Raw genomic sequence first — 14,334 nt, 5'->3', positions numbered from 1 at the left:
TAAATGGTAGAACTGGTTGGATTTTTACCCAATATCGCTGCCAAACTGGCATCACTAAAGGGTTTCTCGCTCTCTCCATCGACACCCCTCTTGAGACAATTATCTGAGCCCACCAGCCTTTCCCATGTCCCCTGAATTTGTCCATTTAGAAATAATGTGAGCCTTGCACATTTCTCTGTGCTTTAGCCATGAGTATTCTCTGCGGAATCCTGGTATGATATGCCAATCGTTGAACCAGAGAAACTGGGTTGATTTTTCATGTTCACACATATGCTTTGATGTTTAGGTGCAGTACAGACACCAGAGAGAGCTTAGGTTTCATCCTCCAGGCTTTCACTATATCATAGGGTGGCAGGTAGTCTAGCGTTTAGAGCGTTGGGTCATTAACCGAAAGGTTGCTGGTTCGAAGACCTGAGCCAGCACCGTACTGCTATGGCTGACCCTGTAAAACAACACATTTCACTGCACCTATTTTTGTTTTTACAGAGGATACTGTCATCATTTTAAAAAGACTGTTTACTTAAAGGCCCAGTGCAGTCAAATACTTGATTTCCTGTGTTTTATATATATATATTTCTGTACTATGAGGTTGGAATCATATTTTAATACTATAATAATAATAATACTAATTGTGAAAATTATGATAATGCCTTTTTAGTGTAAATGCTGTTTGAAAACCCCCTCAAATTTCTTCATGTTTTGGTTCAGATGGAGTTTTGACCTGCCTGGGGACCAATAAGAAAGAGAGTTCCAAACCTCTCTGCCAATAACAGCTAGTTTTCAGTGTTCCCCTTCTCACTCAGACCAGTCCCAGACAGTCCTAGCAATATTCTTTCTTGAGAAATTGCTCTTTGCTAAGAAGCTATTTTTGTTTATTTTTGACCATTATAATTGAAAACAGTCTCAGCAAGGTATTTAATTATTACCCAGAAATGATTTGATATTGAGATAAAAATGGCTGCATTGGACCTTTAACACAAGAGCAGAGTGAGTCATTCAGACTCAATTTGAATTCAACATTTTAAACAAGATGAGCTTCTATGCCCTCATTCATACAGCCAATCAAACATTCAGCGACGTTTAAAGTGTCCGTTACTTAGCTATGGCTTTAGAAATGTTAGGTGTAGGTGTATGTACTGCTGACAGAAACACTATATTACAACAAACAGTATGCCACCCCTCCTTGTTATATACAATGGTACACAACATAAATCCTTTTTTACATACTGAAAATGATGTCATCAATGATCGAAGATGTGGAAGTTAATCAATGGCACCCTATTCCTTTAGAGTGCACTACTTTAGACCAGGGCCCGGGATCTGGTCAAAAGTAGTGCACAATGTAGCGAATAGGGTGCAATTTATGCACATGATGGGTCTTATCTTAAAAAATAGCTGTGAAATTCCAATAAATGGAGGTGAGATGATATGATGATAATGATGATGATGATGATGGTGATGATGCCGAAGCCAGAGAAGATATTAGAGATATAGAGGCCTGGCACAGATGGTGTTCGAACACCCACGTAGAGACCTACAGGAAACCACAGGAGGAGCAGCCATAATCAGAGAGAAGGGCCTATGTTTAACACGTTTAAGGAGAGCCACTTGAACAGGGTGAAAGGTTACGTTGACATGAGGAGCCTGGCTCCCTCTAATTGCTACAAAGGAGCAGAAGAATAGCACTAAGTAATTTAACAAATAAAGCTACCATAAAGTACTACAAAGTACCTAATTTAGTTGAGTGTTGAAGTGCCATTTTATTGGAAATTGTTTTTATGACCCAGGTAAAAAATCTTTAAGAAATCTTTCTGTCACAGGTTGGGGCAGAAAGGGAAAAGCTTCAAACGGGGGTCCTAACCTGGCCGAGGGGTCGTCCAGCGACTGCCTGCCCTGTCAGGAGGGCTGTGCCTACTGCAAGGATGACACGCCCTGTGTTGCTCGAAGCGACAGCGCCCTGCGCATGGCCGTACTCTCCTTCCAGGTCCTGTGTATGCTGGTGGACTTTGTCAGCATGGTGATCATCTACCACTTCCGCAGGAACAAGGTGAGGCACTATTCAGCCGTCATTCATCCCCATCTACATTGATCATAATCACTATTCATCATCTATTACAATGATTTATGATATATTGATATATAGTTCATGACTTAATACATGTTATTCATGTTATTTTCCATCCTAATTCATAATCTATGTTGATGTATTAGTTAATGGATGACTTGATACATGTTATTCTATCCTATTAGCCTACATTGTTTTATTCATAAATGGATGACTGGGTCTATCTTATCTTATCCTTTCCTTTTTTTGTTCTTGAACCTGAACGAGAACAGGGCACACACTGTACTGTACTTTTTGAACAGAATGATATTTGCTGTATATTTTACTGTATAGATTGGATGTGTTTCGACCATATGGCCATGGGTAGCTCAGGAACGTTCAACAAGTGTATTATTCATGGGGATACCTCTTCTGACAGTTCAGAGCAGCACAAATAATAATTGACTCTATCTGATTATACATGATTCATTGGGCACACACAATCTGGTACAGTTTGGCACATTGATGGCAGAATTAAAGTTCCAACTCTAAGCTTTAAGCCGATTGGCAAATTTAGTTGGCATTTGCACCAGTTCAAAAGTTGTATCTTTAGTTTCAACTGAACTGGAGTGAGTTTTCCAAGACATTCGTGGCACTAAGATCAGCGTTCGCCCCTTGCCAACCAAATGTCTCACTCTTAGACTCTATGAGAAGCTGGGCTTCTATACACGAGATGTTTCAGAGTAGGAGTGCTGATCTAGGAACAGGGCCACCCTGTCTACATTATCTTATTCATTATGATCTTAAAGGGAAAACTGATCCCAGATCAGCAAGCGTTAAGAATATGGGCCCTGATGTTCAGCATATGTTATGAAGGGAGAATGTTAGTACAATGAAATTGAGAACAGTGCTGTAGGTGCATACCTTAGGTAGATGATAATAACTATGTTGAGTCTAAGACAAGGGTTTAGTCTAGGCCTCACTGGTAAGTAAGCCTTGTCAGAGCAGCCTAAAGTGCAGGAGCCTATTACATATTTTTTTTAGCATGAGGCAGCTTGTACAAGTACACCCCCTGGACAGGATGCTAGATTTTTGGTTGGCCGATCCATCTCCTTAATGCTGAGTGCCAAGCAGGGCATTATGACCCATTTTTAGAGTCTTTGGTATGACTTGACTAGGGATCGAACTCCAAACCGTTCAATCTCAGGGCAGACACTCTAACCACAAGGCCACTGAGTTGGTACGTGGAGGGATCTGATTTCTCTTAACAAGATTCAGTTTCTCCATGGCTGTCCTCGATGCTATAGGCTTATAAATAGATCTGCCTAGCTTCTCCAATGCCCACACACTCTCCAAATCCCCCAGGCTTCTTACAGTAAAATAATAACATCTCTGAGATAAAATAATCTTGGGTACAGTGATATTCTTTGATACAAGTAAAAACTTTAAGAAACCTCCTTGCCATGGATATGGAATCTTCAAGAATGTGTATACTGTAGACCACACTACCTACGTAGAGAGTTTTCATCTGTATTTTTCGTAGCTGTCTACATACCACCACAGTCAGAGCCTGGCATTAAGCTATGGCTTTAGCAGCTATGGCTTTTACAGCTTTGAATGAGCTGTCTTCCGCCATAAGCAAACAAGAAAATGCTCACACAGAGGTGGCTCTCCTAGTAGTCTGTGACTTTAAGGCAGGGAAACTTCTATCAAATTTCTATCAAGTTAAATGTGCAACCAGAGGGAAAAAACACTGGACCACCTTTACTCCACACACAGATACACATACAAAGCTCTCCCTCGCCCTCCATTTGGCAAATCTGACCATAAACCTATCCTCCTGATTCCTGCTTACAAGCAAAAATTAAAGCAGGAAGCACCAGTGACTAGATTAATAAAAAGTGGTCAGATGAAGCAGATGCTAAACTACAGGACTGTTTTGCTAGCACAGACTGGAATATGTTCCGGGATTCCTCCGATGGCATTAAGGCGTACACCACATCAGTCATTGGCTTCATCAATAAGTGCATCGATGACGTCATCCCCACAGTGACCGTATGTACATACCACAACCAGAAGCCATGGATTACAGGCAACATCCGCACTGAGCTAAAGGCTAGAGCTGCCGCTTTCAAGGAGCGGGACTCTAACCTGGAACCTTTTAAGAAATTCCGCTATGCCCTCCAACGAACCATCAAACATGCAAAGCTTCAATAAAGGACTAAGATCGAATTGTACTACACCGGCTCTGACGCTTGATGGATGTGGCAGGGCTTGCAAACCATTACAGACTACAAAGGGAAGCACATTCGAGAGCTGCCCAGTGACACAAGCCAGCAGACGGGCTAAACTACTTCTATGATCGCTTCGAGGCAAATAACACTGAAACATGCATGAGAGCACCAGCTGTTCTGGAAGACTGTGTGATCACGCTCTCCGCAGCCAATGTGAGTAAGAGCTTTAAACAGGTCAACATCCACAAGCCCGCAGGGCCAGACGGATTACCAGGACGTGTACTGCGAGCATGCGATGACCAACTGGCAAGTGTCTTCACTGACATTTTCAACCTCTCCCTGTCCGAGTCTGTAAACAAACATATTTTAAGCAGGCCACCATAGTGCTTGTGCCCAAGAACACTAAAATAACCTGCCCATACAACTACCGACCCGTAGCACACACGTCAGTAGCCATGAAGTGCTTTGAAAGGCTGGTCATGGCCGACAACAACACCATTATCCCAGAAACCCTAGACCCACTCCAATTTGCATACCGCCCCAACAGATACACAGATGATGCAATCTCTATTGCACTCCACACTGCCCTTTCTCACCTGGACAAAAGGAACACCTATGTGAGAATGCTATTCATTGACTACAGCTCAGCATTCAACATCATAGTGCCCTCAAAGCTCATCAATAAGCTAAGGACCCTGGGACTAAACACCTCCCACTGCAACTGGATCCTGGACATCCTGACGGGCCGCCCCCAGGTGGTAAGGGTAGGTAACAACCTCATCCTCAACATAGGGGCCCCTCAGGGGTGCGTGCTCAGTCCCCTCCTGTACTCCCTGTTCACTCATGACGGCCAGGCACGACTCCAACATCATCAGTAAGTTTGCCGATGACACAATGATGGTAGTTCTGATCACAGACAACAACGAGACAGCCTATAGGAAGGAGGTCAGAGACCTGGCCGTGTGGTGCCAGGACAACAACCTCTCCCTCAACGTGATCAAGACAAAGGAGATGGTTGTGGACTACAGGAAAAAGAGGACAGAGCACGCCTCCATTCTCATCGACAGGGCTGTGGTGGAGCAGGTTGAGAGCTCCACCACATCACTAACAAACTAACATGGTCCAAACACACCAAGACAGTCGTGAAGAGGGCACGACAAAACCCATTCCCCCTCAGGAGACTGAAAAGATTTGGCATGGGTCCTCAGATCCTCAAAAGGTTCTACAGCTGCACCATCAAGAGCATCCTGACTGGTTGCATCACTGCCTGGTATGGCAACTGCTCAGCCTCCGACTGCAAGGCACTACAGAGTGTAGTGCAAATGGCCCAGTACATCACTGGGGCCAAGCTTCCTGCCATCCAGGATCTCTATACCAGGTGGTGTCAGAGGAAGGCCCTAAAAATTGTCAAAGACTCCAGCCACCCTAGTCATAGACTGTTCTCTCTGCTACCGCACGGCAAACGGTACCGGAGCTCCAAGTCCAAGAGGCTTCTAAACAGCTTCTTCCCCCAAGCCATAAGACTCCTGAACATCTAATCAAATGGCCTCCCAGAATATTTGGATTGCCCCCCCCCCCTCTTTTACACAGCTGCTACTCTCTGCTGTTATCGTCTATGCATAGTCATTTTAATAACTCCACCTACATGTACAGTGCCTTGCGAAAGTATTCGGCCCCCTTGAACTTTGCGACCTTTTGCCACATTTCAGGCTTCAAACATAAAGATATAAAACTGTATTTTTTTGTGAAGAATCAACAACAAGTGGGACACAATCATGAAGTGGAACGACATTTATTGGATATTTCAAACTTTTTTAACAAATCAAAAACTGAAAAATTGGGCGTGCAAAATTATTCAGCCCCTTTACTTTCAGTGCAGCAAACTCTCTCCAGAAGTTCAGTGAGGATCTCTGAATGATCCAATGTTGACCTAAATGACTAAGGATGATAAATACAATCCACCTGTGTGTAATCAAGTCTCCGTATAAATGCACCTGCACTGTGATAGTCTCAGAGGTCCGTCAAAAGCGCAGAGAGCATCATGAAGAACAAGGAACACACCAGGCAGGTCCGAGATACTGTTGTGAAGAAGTTTAAAGCCGGATTTGGATACAAAAAGATTTCCCAAGCTTTAAACATCCCAAGGAGCACTGTGCAAGCAATAATATTGAAATGGAAGGAGTATCAGACCACTGCAAATCTACCAAGACCTGGCCGTCCCTCTAAACTTTCAGCTCATACAAGGAAAAGACTGATCAGAGATGCAGCCAAGAGGCCCATGATCACTCTGGATGAACTGCAGAGATTTACAGCTGAGGTGGGAGACTCTCTCCACAGGACAACAATCAGTCGTATATTGCACAAATCTGGCCTTTATGGAAGAGTGGCAAGAAGAAAGCCATTTCTTAAAGATATCCATAAAAAGTGTCATTTAAAGTTTGCCACAAGCTACCTGGGAGACACACCAAACATGTGGAAGAAGGTGCTCTGGTCAGATGAAACCAAAATTGAACTTTTTGGCAACAATGCAAAACGTTATGTTTGGCGTAAAAGCAACACAGCTGAACACACCATCCCCACTGTCAAACATGGTGGTGGCAGCATCATGGTTTGGGCCTGCTTTTCTTCAGCAGGGACAGGGAAGATGGTTAAAATTGATGGGAAGATGGATGGAGCCAAATACAGGACCATTCTGGAAGAAAACCTGATGGAGTCTGCAAAAGACCTGAGACTGGGACGGAGATTTGTCTTCCAACAAGACAATGATCCAAAACATAAAGCAAAATCTACAATGGAATGGTTCAAAAATAAACATATCCAGGTGTTAGAATGGCCAAGTCAAAGTCCAGACCTGAATCCAATCGAGAATCTGTGGAAAGAACTGAAAACTGCTGTTCACAAATGCTCTCCATCCAACCTCACTGAGCTCGAGCTGTTTTGCAAGGAGGAATGTGAAAACATTTCAGTCTCTCGATGTGCAAAACTGATAGAGACATACCCCAAGCGACTTACAGCTGTAATCGCAGCAAAAGGTGGCGCTACAAAGTATTAACTTAAGGGGGCTGAATAATTTTGCACGCCCAATTTTTCAGTTTTTGATTTGTTAAAAAAGTTTGAAATATCCAATAAATGTCGTTCCACTTCATGATTGTGTCCCACTTGTTGTTGATTCTTCACACAAAAATACAGTTTTATATCTTTATGTTTGAAGCCTGAAATGTGGCAAAAGGTCGCAAAGTTCAAGGGGGCCGAATACTTTCGCAAGGCACTGTATATATTACCTCAACTATTCGGTGCCCCTGCACATTGACTCTGTACCGGTACCCCCCTGTATATAGTCTCGCTATTATTGTTTTACTGCTGCTGCTTTACTTGCTACTTTTATTTCTTATTCTCATCCATATATATTTTTTAACTGCGTTGTTGGTTAGGGGCTCGTAAGTAGGCATTTCACTGTAAGTAGGTATTCACTGTAATACCTGTTGTATTTGGCGCATGTGATGAATAACATTTGATTTGTTTTGATACTGGCAAAATATGGCAAGGTCATTACTTAGATTTGACAGTATTAAAGGCAACTTCGCTGTTCTACTTCTACAACATGACATTTACTTTATATAGTAGAGCCGTATAGTCCTGAACCAGTTCCTTATTCATAGCCTGGTGAACTTTCGGCTGTGGAACTTTTGGCTCTATAATCGCATTAGCTTTCTGGAGTGGAGCACAACACCTAAGCCCTCAGTTGGGTTCTGTCAATTAATTGGCTTCATTTAGGACTTTGTCTTGAGCGTGAGAAATCTCTGGATTAGGATGTAGGTTGACAGATTCACTGACAGGAGAACATCTCCTTACTGGATCACACACACCTTGGGATGAGTTTGCTCTAATAGGGCTGAGACGAACAATGTATTTTCTCACGAATACAACTTCTAGAATTTGAAGGTATGTCATATTGAATGTCCCTGTATGTAATCATCATTTATCCTCCAAAAAGGGACTTTACTTCTGTTGCCACTCTATGCGTGGTAGCAGCACTATCATTTGCTCAAGGTTCAAGAGCAGTAAGCTGTGTATAGGCACTTATACTGTATGTTTGCAAACCAATGGCACAGCTGTCCATTGCCCCTTGAAAGCATCCTCAAGCACCGTTTACTGTAAAAGAATGCATGGCTGAATGTCTGATGTACTGTAAGAGGAGCCTGGAAATATCCATGAAATGGAAAACCATAGAAAAACGTAGAATGTTCTAGTTCTGTGGGGCAAATATTTATTTGATGAGTTTTGATAAGGCTTAGGATACAGCTGTTATTTATTTTGTTTGTTTACGAATGCACTAGTACATTGACATTTTAGTCATTTAGCAGACACTCTTATTGAGCGACTTAAAATAAGCCCATTCACCTTAAGGTACAGTAGCTAGGTGAGACAACCACATATCACAGTCATAGTGAGTACATTTGTCCTCAATAAAGTAGCTATGAAAGTAGGCTTCATTCAGGTCGTCTTGGCTCTTACTAATATGTAGAGTTTTAGCATTATTCAAATTAAACCTTTATTAAATGTTGTTTCTGTTTCCTGTGTTCCAGAGTATCAGAGCCTCTGGGGTAGTTCTATTGGAGGCCATCCTGACTGGAGCACTGCTTCTCTACTTTCCGGTGAGTCACTGTGTGTGTGTGTGTGTGTGTGTGTGTGTGTGTGTGTGTGTGTGTGTGTGTGTGTGTGTGTGTGTGTGTGTGTGTGTGTGTGTGTAGGAGGAGGGTTATTTACTATCTATAGTATGATTGGCCTCTGCCCTTATTATTTAAAAGTTTAGGACAAAGTTAGTATGTGACAAAAAGTTGCCATTCAGTTTAACCTTTGATCCCGACCATATATTAATTCAACAACACACAAAAACAACTTTTTTTTGTATGACAAGACTAATGCGGCATGAAGGCTGCCATGGAATGTTGACTTGGTCAGGTCATAGAAAACCATTCATAAATCACAGTGCCTTGTTTTGGAGGGTTTCTACAGAGTAGAGTTAAACAGTGTTTCTTTGTTTGGCGGAGACAAACATCCTGGGGCTCTCCTCTGACCTCCTGCTAGCTGTATGCTGCTAATCTGCCCAATGAACCCAGCAACCTGTGAAATATACCATCTGTTGACCAGCCACTCATGTTAAATGTGTGCAGCACCTATTCAGACCTTAGCAAGTCTCCTATTCAATTACATTACATTTGCTAACACATTTCTTCACAATAAGGATGGTTGACATCAACGGCCTAGAACCTTATTTGACACGTTACATCACTCATAACAGATGTTATACCATTCTAATTGTAGAAACTCATAGAAACGATCAACTATACTAGATTAAGTATCATTAAGAGCAAACGATACAATTTAGAGGCAGATGAAAATAACCAAATAACCAGAGTTTCTATTTGAAGCGTCCGATTATTTCCACAGATGACCGAGCCTCAGGGCGTCTCCACATAACATTGATTTACGCAGATGTATTGTTATGTCTTAGTCAGTGGTGCCCCGGGCCTCTGGGTGATTGCAATTTAGTGGTGATCGCAGCGAGCTATGGGCTTAGCATAGCCACGAAGGGTAAATTAAAGTGAACTGATTTAGAGCAGCTCGCTAATCAATGCAATTAGCCAGTGACAAGGAAAGTAATCATCTTTGAAATTGCAATGAAATAGGGAGCGGAAGCAGGGGTTGGTTGGATGGGGTTGGGGTCGTCTGTGATTGGATGGACAACGTCAGTCCTGTTGGAGGATTGGTGAACGAGCAGGAAGTGGGCATTTCTCAGATGGAAATTAAAATATGGAAATTACAACAACAAATTCATTGAAAACTGTGGTTGAAAAATTGCTCCATGTCTTTTGTTTCCATTGAAATGGAATGGACCACAATTCTTATGTAACACCATTTTGGAAAACATCTTCCATTATCAAAATGAGCCATCCCAATTGAATACTGAACATATTGGAAGGCTGAGGAAATTATTTATACCCATATTTTATGTATTGAAATCCAAGTCACCACAAGACCTCCTTGTCTCATTTTGATATGCTGTCTTTCAGTCCCTTTATATGAAAATGGTTCCTTTCTGCTCGAGTCCATTGTCTACGCAGCACGCTATATTGATCTCCGGCCTGATCCTTTTGCATGTCTCCTTTGTGAATCTCACATGAGCCTTCCTTCCTGCCTGCTAGGGCTAGTCGCATCACTCCCAATCTAAATATAGATTCAGAAATATTCCACCGCTGCTGCTGCTGCTGCTTCTATTTTAAATAATTCCAGTGTTATTAAGGAGCAAGAAGATGCATCTCATCCCAGCGCTCTCTTGGCATTCCGTTCTTTGGAGTAATGCAATTCCCCCCCCTTTCCCCCCTTCTCCTCAGTGTGTCACATGCAATAACTTCAGTCCCTGCCCAGAATAAGGCAGGAGGAGAGACAGGGAGCGAGCGGAAAAAAGGAGAGAAAGGAAATTACGGGAGTACCAATGCTGGCTATTTCTGTTTGGCTGTGTGGAGATGAGAAAGGAGGGAACAGACACATAACTTGTGTGATCTGTGCATTAACTTTCCGGCTATGTCTTTTTTTCTTATTCAGGTGGCTCGAAAGCCTGAGATTGGAGTAAAGTGACAGTTTGGATTGCTATTTCTCATCATTTTCAAAATGCCACCAAGTTTCTCAATCATATATTCAGATAGAATCATTTGTGGGATTCTCGCTCACTCATTCACTCACTCACAATTCTCTCTTCCCTTTATTCACTGTTGGTAGCTCCATCTCTCTTTCTTTCGTTTCCTGTCTTCTCCTCCCCCACAGTGTTTTGTGCTGCTCCCTCTCCCAGCCCATCTGTGTGTGTGCTAGCGCAGGCTGCCACTGAGACCCCCCGTCTTTCCCTCTCCCCCCGCCTGGGTACCCCATCAGAGACTCTGGGCTTTTACTCTGCTGCCTTCCTGTTGCTTCACACACATACACCCACAAACATGTACACACACTCACGCATGCATATACTCTCTCTCCCTCTCTCCCCCTCTCTCCCTCTCTCTCTCTCTCTCTCTCTCTCTCTCTCTCTCTCTCTCTCTCTCATACACACACACACACACACACACTCCACCCCACCCTCCTTCTCCTCCTCATCCACCTGTCTGCTTGCGTCTCTCCTCTCCTCCTCCATCTCAGGCCTTCCCCAGTCCCCATGTAGTGCAGGGCAGACAGACATAGCGTCACAGCACATCAGGGGGCTAATGAGAAACAGTATGTCTGAGGGATAATGCATCCTGACCTGTCAGGCCATGAAACACAGCCCGCCTGGCATCGCCTGCCCCCTTCCTGCTTCCTATCCCAGCTGCTCCGACACTTTCAATCTGCCTTAAGTGGATCTGTTGTGGGTGGAGGGTGAAGTGGCGTGTTTTGGAGCCCCCCCGCCCACCCCCACCGCCAGATCGTGTGCCTCCCTGCTTCCCTGCTTCCCTGCAAAAGTGCTGAGGCGTAGGGCTCATCCAAAACCCACAGATGCTCTCTGAGTAGAACGTTAGGGGTTAGATAAACTTGTGCAATTGTGGTGCTTGGTGTGTTTACAGAGAAAGAGGAACTTAAGAGAGTGAGATTGAACATAGATGGAAGAGCATGAAAGAGGGTTGGACAAACACAGTACATTGACTTAGGTCGACCAGTCAAATCAAATCAAAATCAAATCAAATTGTATTAGTCACATGCGTCAAATACAACTGGTGTAGACCTTACAATGAAATACTTACTTACGAGCCCCTAACCAACAATGCAGTTAAAAAAAATATGGATAAGAATAAGAAATAAAATTAACAAGTAATTAATGAGCAGCAGTAAAATAACAATAGTGAGACTATATACAGGGGGGTACCGGTACAGAGTCAATGTGCGGAGGCACCTGATAGTTGAGGTAATATGTACATGTAGGTAGAGTTACTAAAGTGACTATGAAAAGATGATAAGAACAGAGAATAGCTGCGGTGTAAAAGAGGGTGGGGGGTGGGACAATGCAAATAGTCTTAGATGTTCAGGAGACTAACGGCTTGGGGGTAGAAGCTGTTTAGAAGCCTCTTGGACCTAGACTTGGAGCTCCGGTACCGCTTTTTGTACATCTATGACTAGGGTGGTTGGAGTCTTTGACAATTTTTAGGGCCTTCCTCTGACACCGCCTGGTATAGAGGTCCTGGATGGCAGGAAGCTTGACCCCAGTGATGTACTGGGCAGTACACACTACCATCTGTACTGTGTACAGAGGCCGAGCAGTTGCCATACCAGGCAGTGATGTAACCAGTGAGGATGCTCTCGATGGTGCAGCTGTAGAACCTTTTGAGGATATGAGGACCCATGCCAAATCTTTTCAGTCTCCTGAGGGGGAATTGGTTTTGTCGTGCCCTCTTCACGACTGTCTTGATGTGCTTGGACCATGTTAGTTTGTTGGTGATGTGGATACCAGGGAACTTGAAGCTCTCAACCTGCTCCACCACAGCCCCGTTGATGAGAATGGGGGCGTGCTCTGTCCTCTTTTTCCTGTAGTCCACAATCATCTCCTTTGTCTTGATCACATTGAGGAAGAAGTTGTTGTCCTGGCACCACACGGCCAGGTCTCTGACCTCCTCCCTATAGGCTGTCTCGTCGGTGTCTGTGATCAGAACTACCATCATTGTGTCATCGGCAAACTTAATGATGATGTTGGAGTCGTGGATCTGTTGGGGCGGTATGCAATTTGGAGTGGGTCTATGTTTTGTGGGATAATGGTGTTGATGTGAGCCATGACCAGCCTTTCAAAGCACTTCATTGCTACAGTGAGTGCTACGGGTCGGTAGTCATTTAGGCAGGTTACCTTAGTGTTCTTGGGCACAGGGACTATGGTGCTCTGCTTAAAACATGTTGGTATTACAGACTTGGACAGGGAGAGGTTGAAAATGTCAGTGAAGACACTTGAAAGTTGGTCAGCACATGCTTGCAGTACACGTTCTGGTAATCCGTCTGGTCCTGCAGCCTTGTGAATGTTGACCTGTTTAAAGGTCTTACTCACATCGGCTGCGGAGAGCGTGATCACACAGTCTTCCGGAACAGCTGGTGCTCTCATGCATGTTTTAGTGTTTTTTTGCCTCGAAGCGAGCATAGAAGTAGTGTAGCTTGTCTGGTAGGCTCATGTCACTGGGCAGTTCTGTGCTTTCCTTTGTAGTCTGTAATGGTTTGCAAGCCCTGCCACATCTGACGAGTGTTAGTGCCGATGTAGTACGATACGATCTTAGTCCTGTATTGACGTTTACCAATTTGGTGGTTCGTCGGAGGGCATAACGGGATTCCTTATAAGCTTCCGGGTTAGATTCCCGCTCCTTGAAAGTGGCAGCTCTAGCCTTTAGCTCAGTATGGATGTTGCCTGTAATCCATGGCTTCTGGTTGTGGTATGTACATACGGTCACTGTGGGGATGATGTCATCGATGCACTTATTGATGAAGCCAATGACTGATGTGGTGTAGTCCTCAATGCCACCGGAGGAATCCTGGAACATATTTCAGTCTGTGCTAACAAAACAGTCCTGTAGCTTAGCATCTGCTTCATCTGACCACTTTTTATTGATCACATCACTGGAGCTTCCTGCTTTTATTTTTGCTTGTAAGCAGGAATTAGGAGCATAGATTTATGGTCAGATTTGCCAAATGGAGGGTGAGGGAGAGCTTTGTATGTGTATCTGTGTGTGGAGTAAAGGTGGTCCAGTGTTTTTTCCCTCTGGTTGCACATTTAACATGCTGATAGAAATTTGGTAAAACGGATATAAGTTTCCCTGCATTAAAGTCCCCGGCTGCTAGGAGTGCCGCCTCTGGGTGAGCATTTTCTTGTTTGCTTATGTAATACAGCTCATTCAATGCTGTCTCAGTGCCAGCATCAGTCTGTGGTGGTATGTAGACAGCTACTAAAAATACAGAAAAATGATCTAGGTAGATAGTGGGGTCTATAGCTTATCATGAGATACTCTACCTCGGGCGTGCAAAACCTTGAGACTTCCTTAGATATCATGCACCAGTTGTTATTTA

General features: G+C 43.7%; 1 protein-coding gene across 1 annotated transcript in view; it reads left to right on the top strand.

Annotated features, from left to right (window-relative positions):
* LOC139366753 (G protein-coupled receptor 158a) overlaps positions 1 to 14,334 on the top strand; it is a 97,983-nt gene that overhangs the window by 41,766 nt on the left and 41,883 nt on the right. Inside the window, exons 4-5 of the mRNA XM_071104454.1 lie at positions 1,821 to 2,047; positions 8,865 to 8,933. Coding sequence (XP_070960555.1) covers positions 1,821 to 2,047; positions 8,865 to 8,933 — 296 coding nt within the window. The remainder of the gene's footprint in view (positions 1 to 1,820; positions 2,048 to 8,864; positions 8,934 to 14,334) is intronic.

Source organism: Oncorhynchus clarkii, chromosome 15 (assembly GCF_045791955.1).
Source record: "Oncorhynchus clarkii lewisi isolate Uvic-CL-2024 chromosome 15, UVic_Ocla_1.0, whole genome shotgun sequence".
Taxonomy (NCBI): domain Eukaryota; kingdom Metazoa; phylum Chordata; class Actinopteri; order Salmoniformes; family Salmonidae; genus Oncorhynchus; species Oncorhynchus clarkii.
Note: the sequence above shows the minus strand (reverse complement) of the source record. Positions and strands in the feature narration are given on the sequence as shown.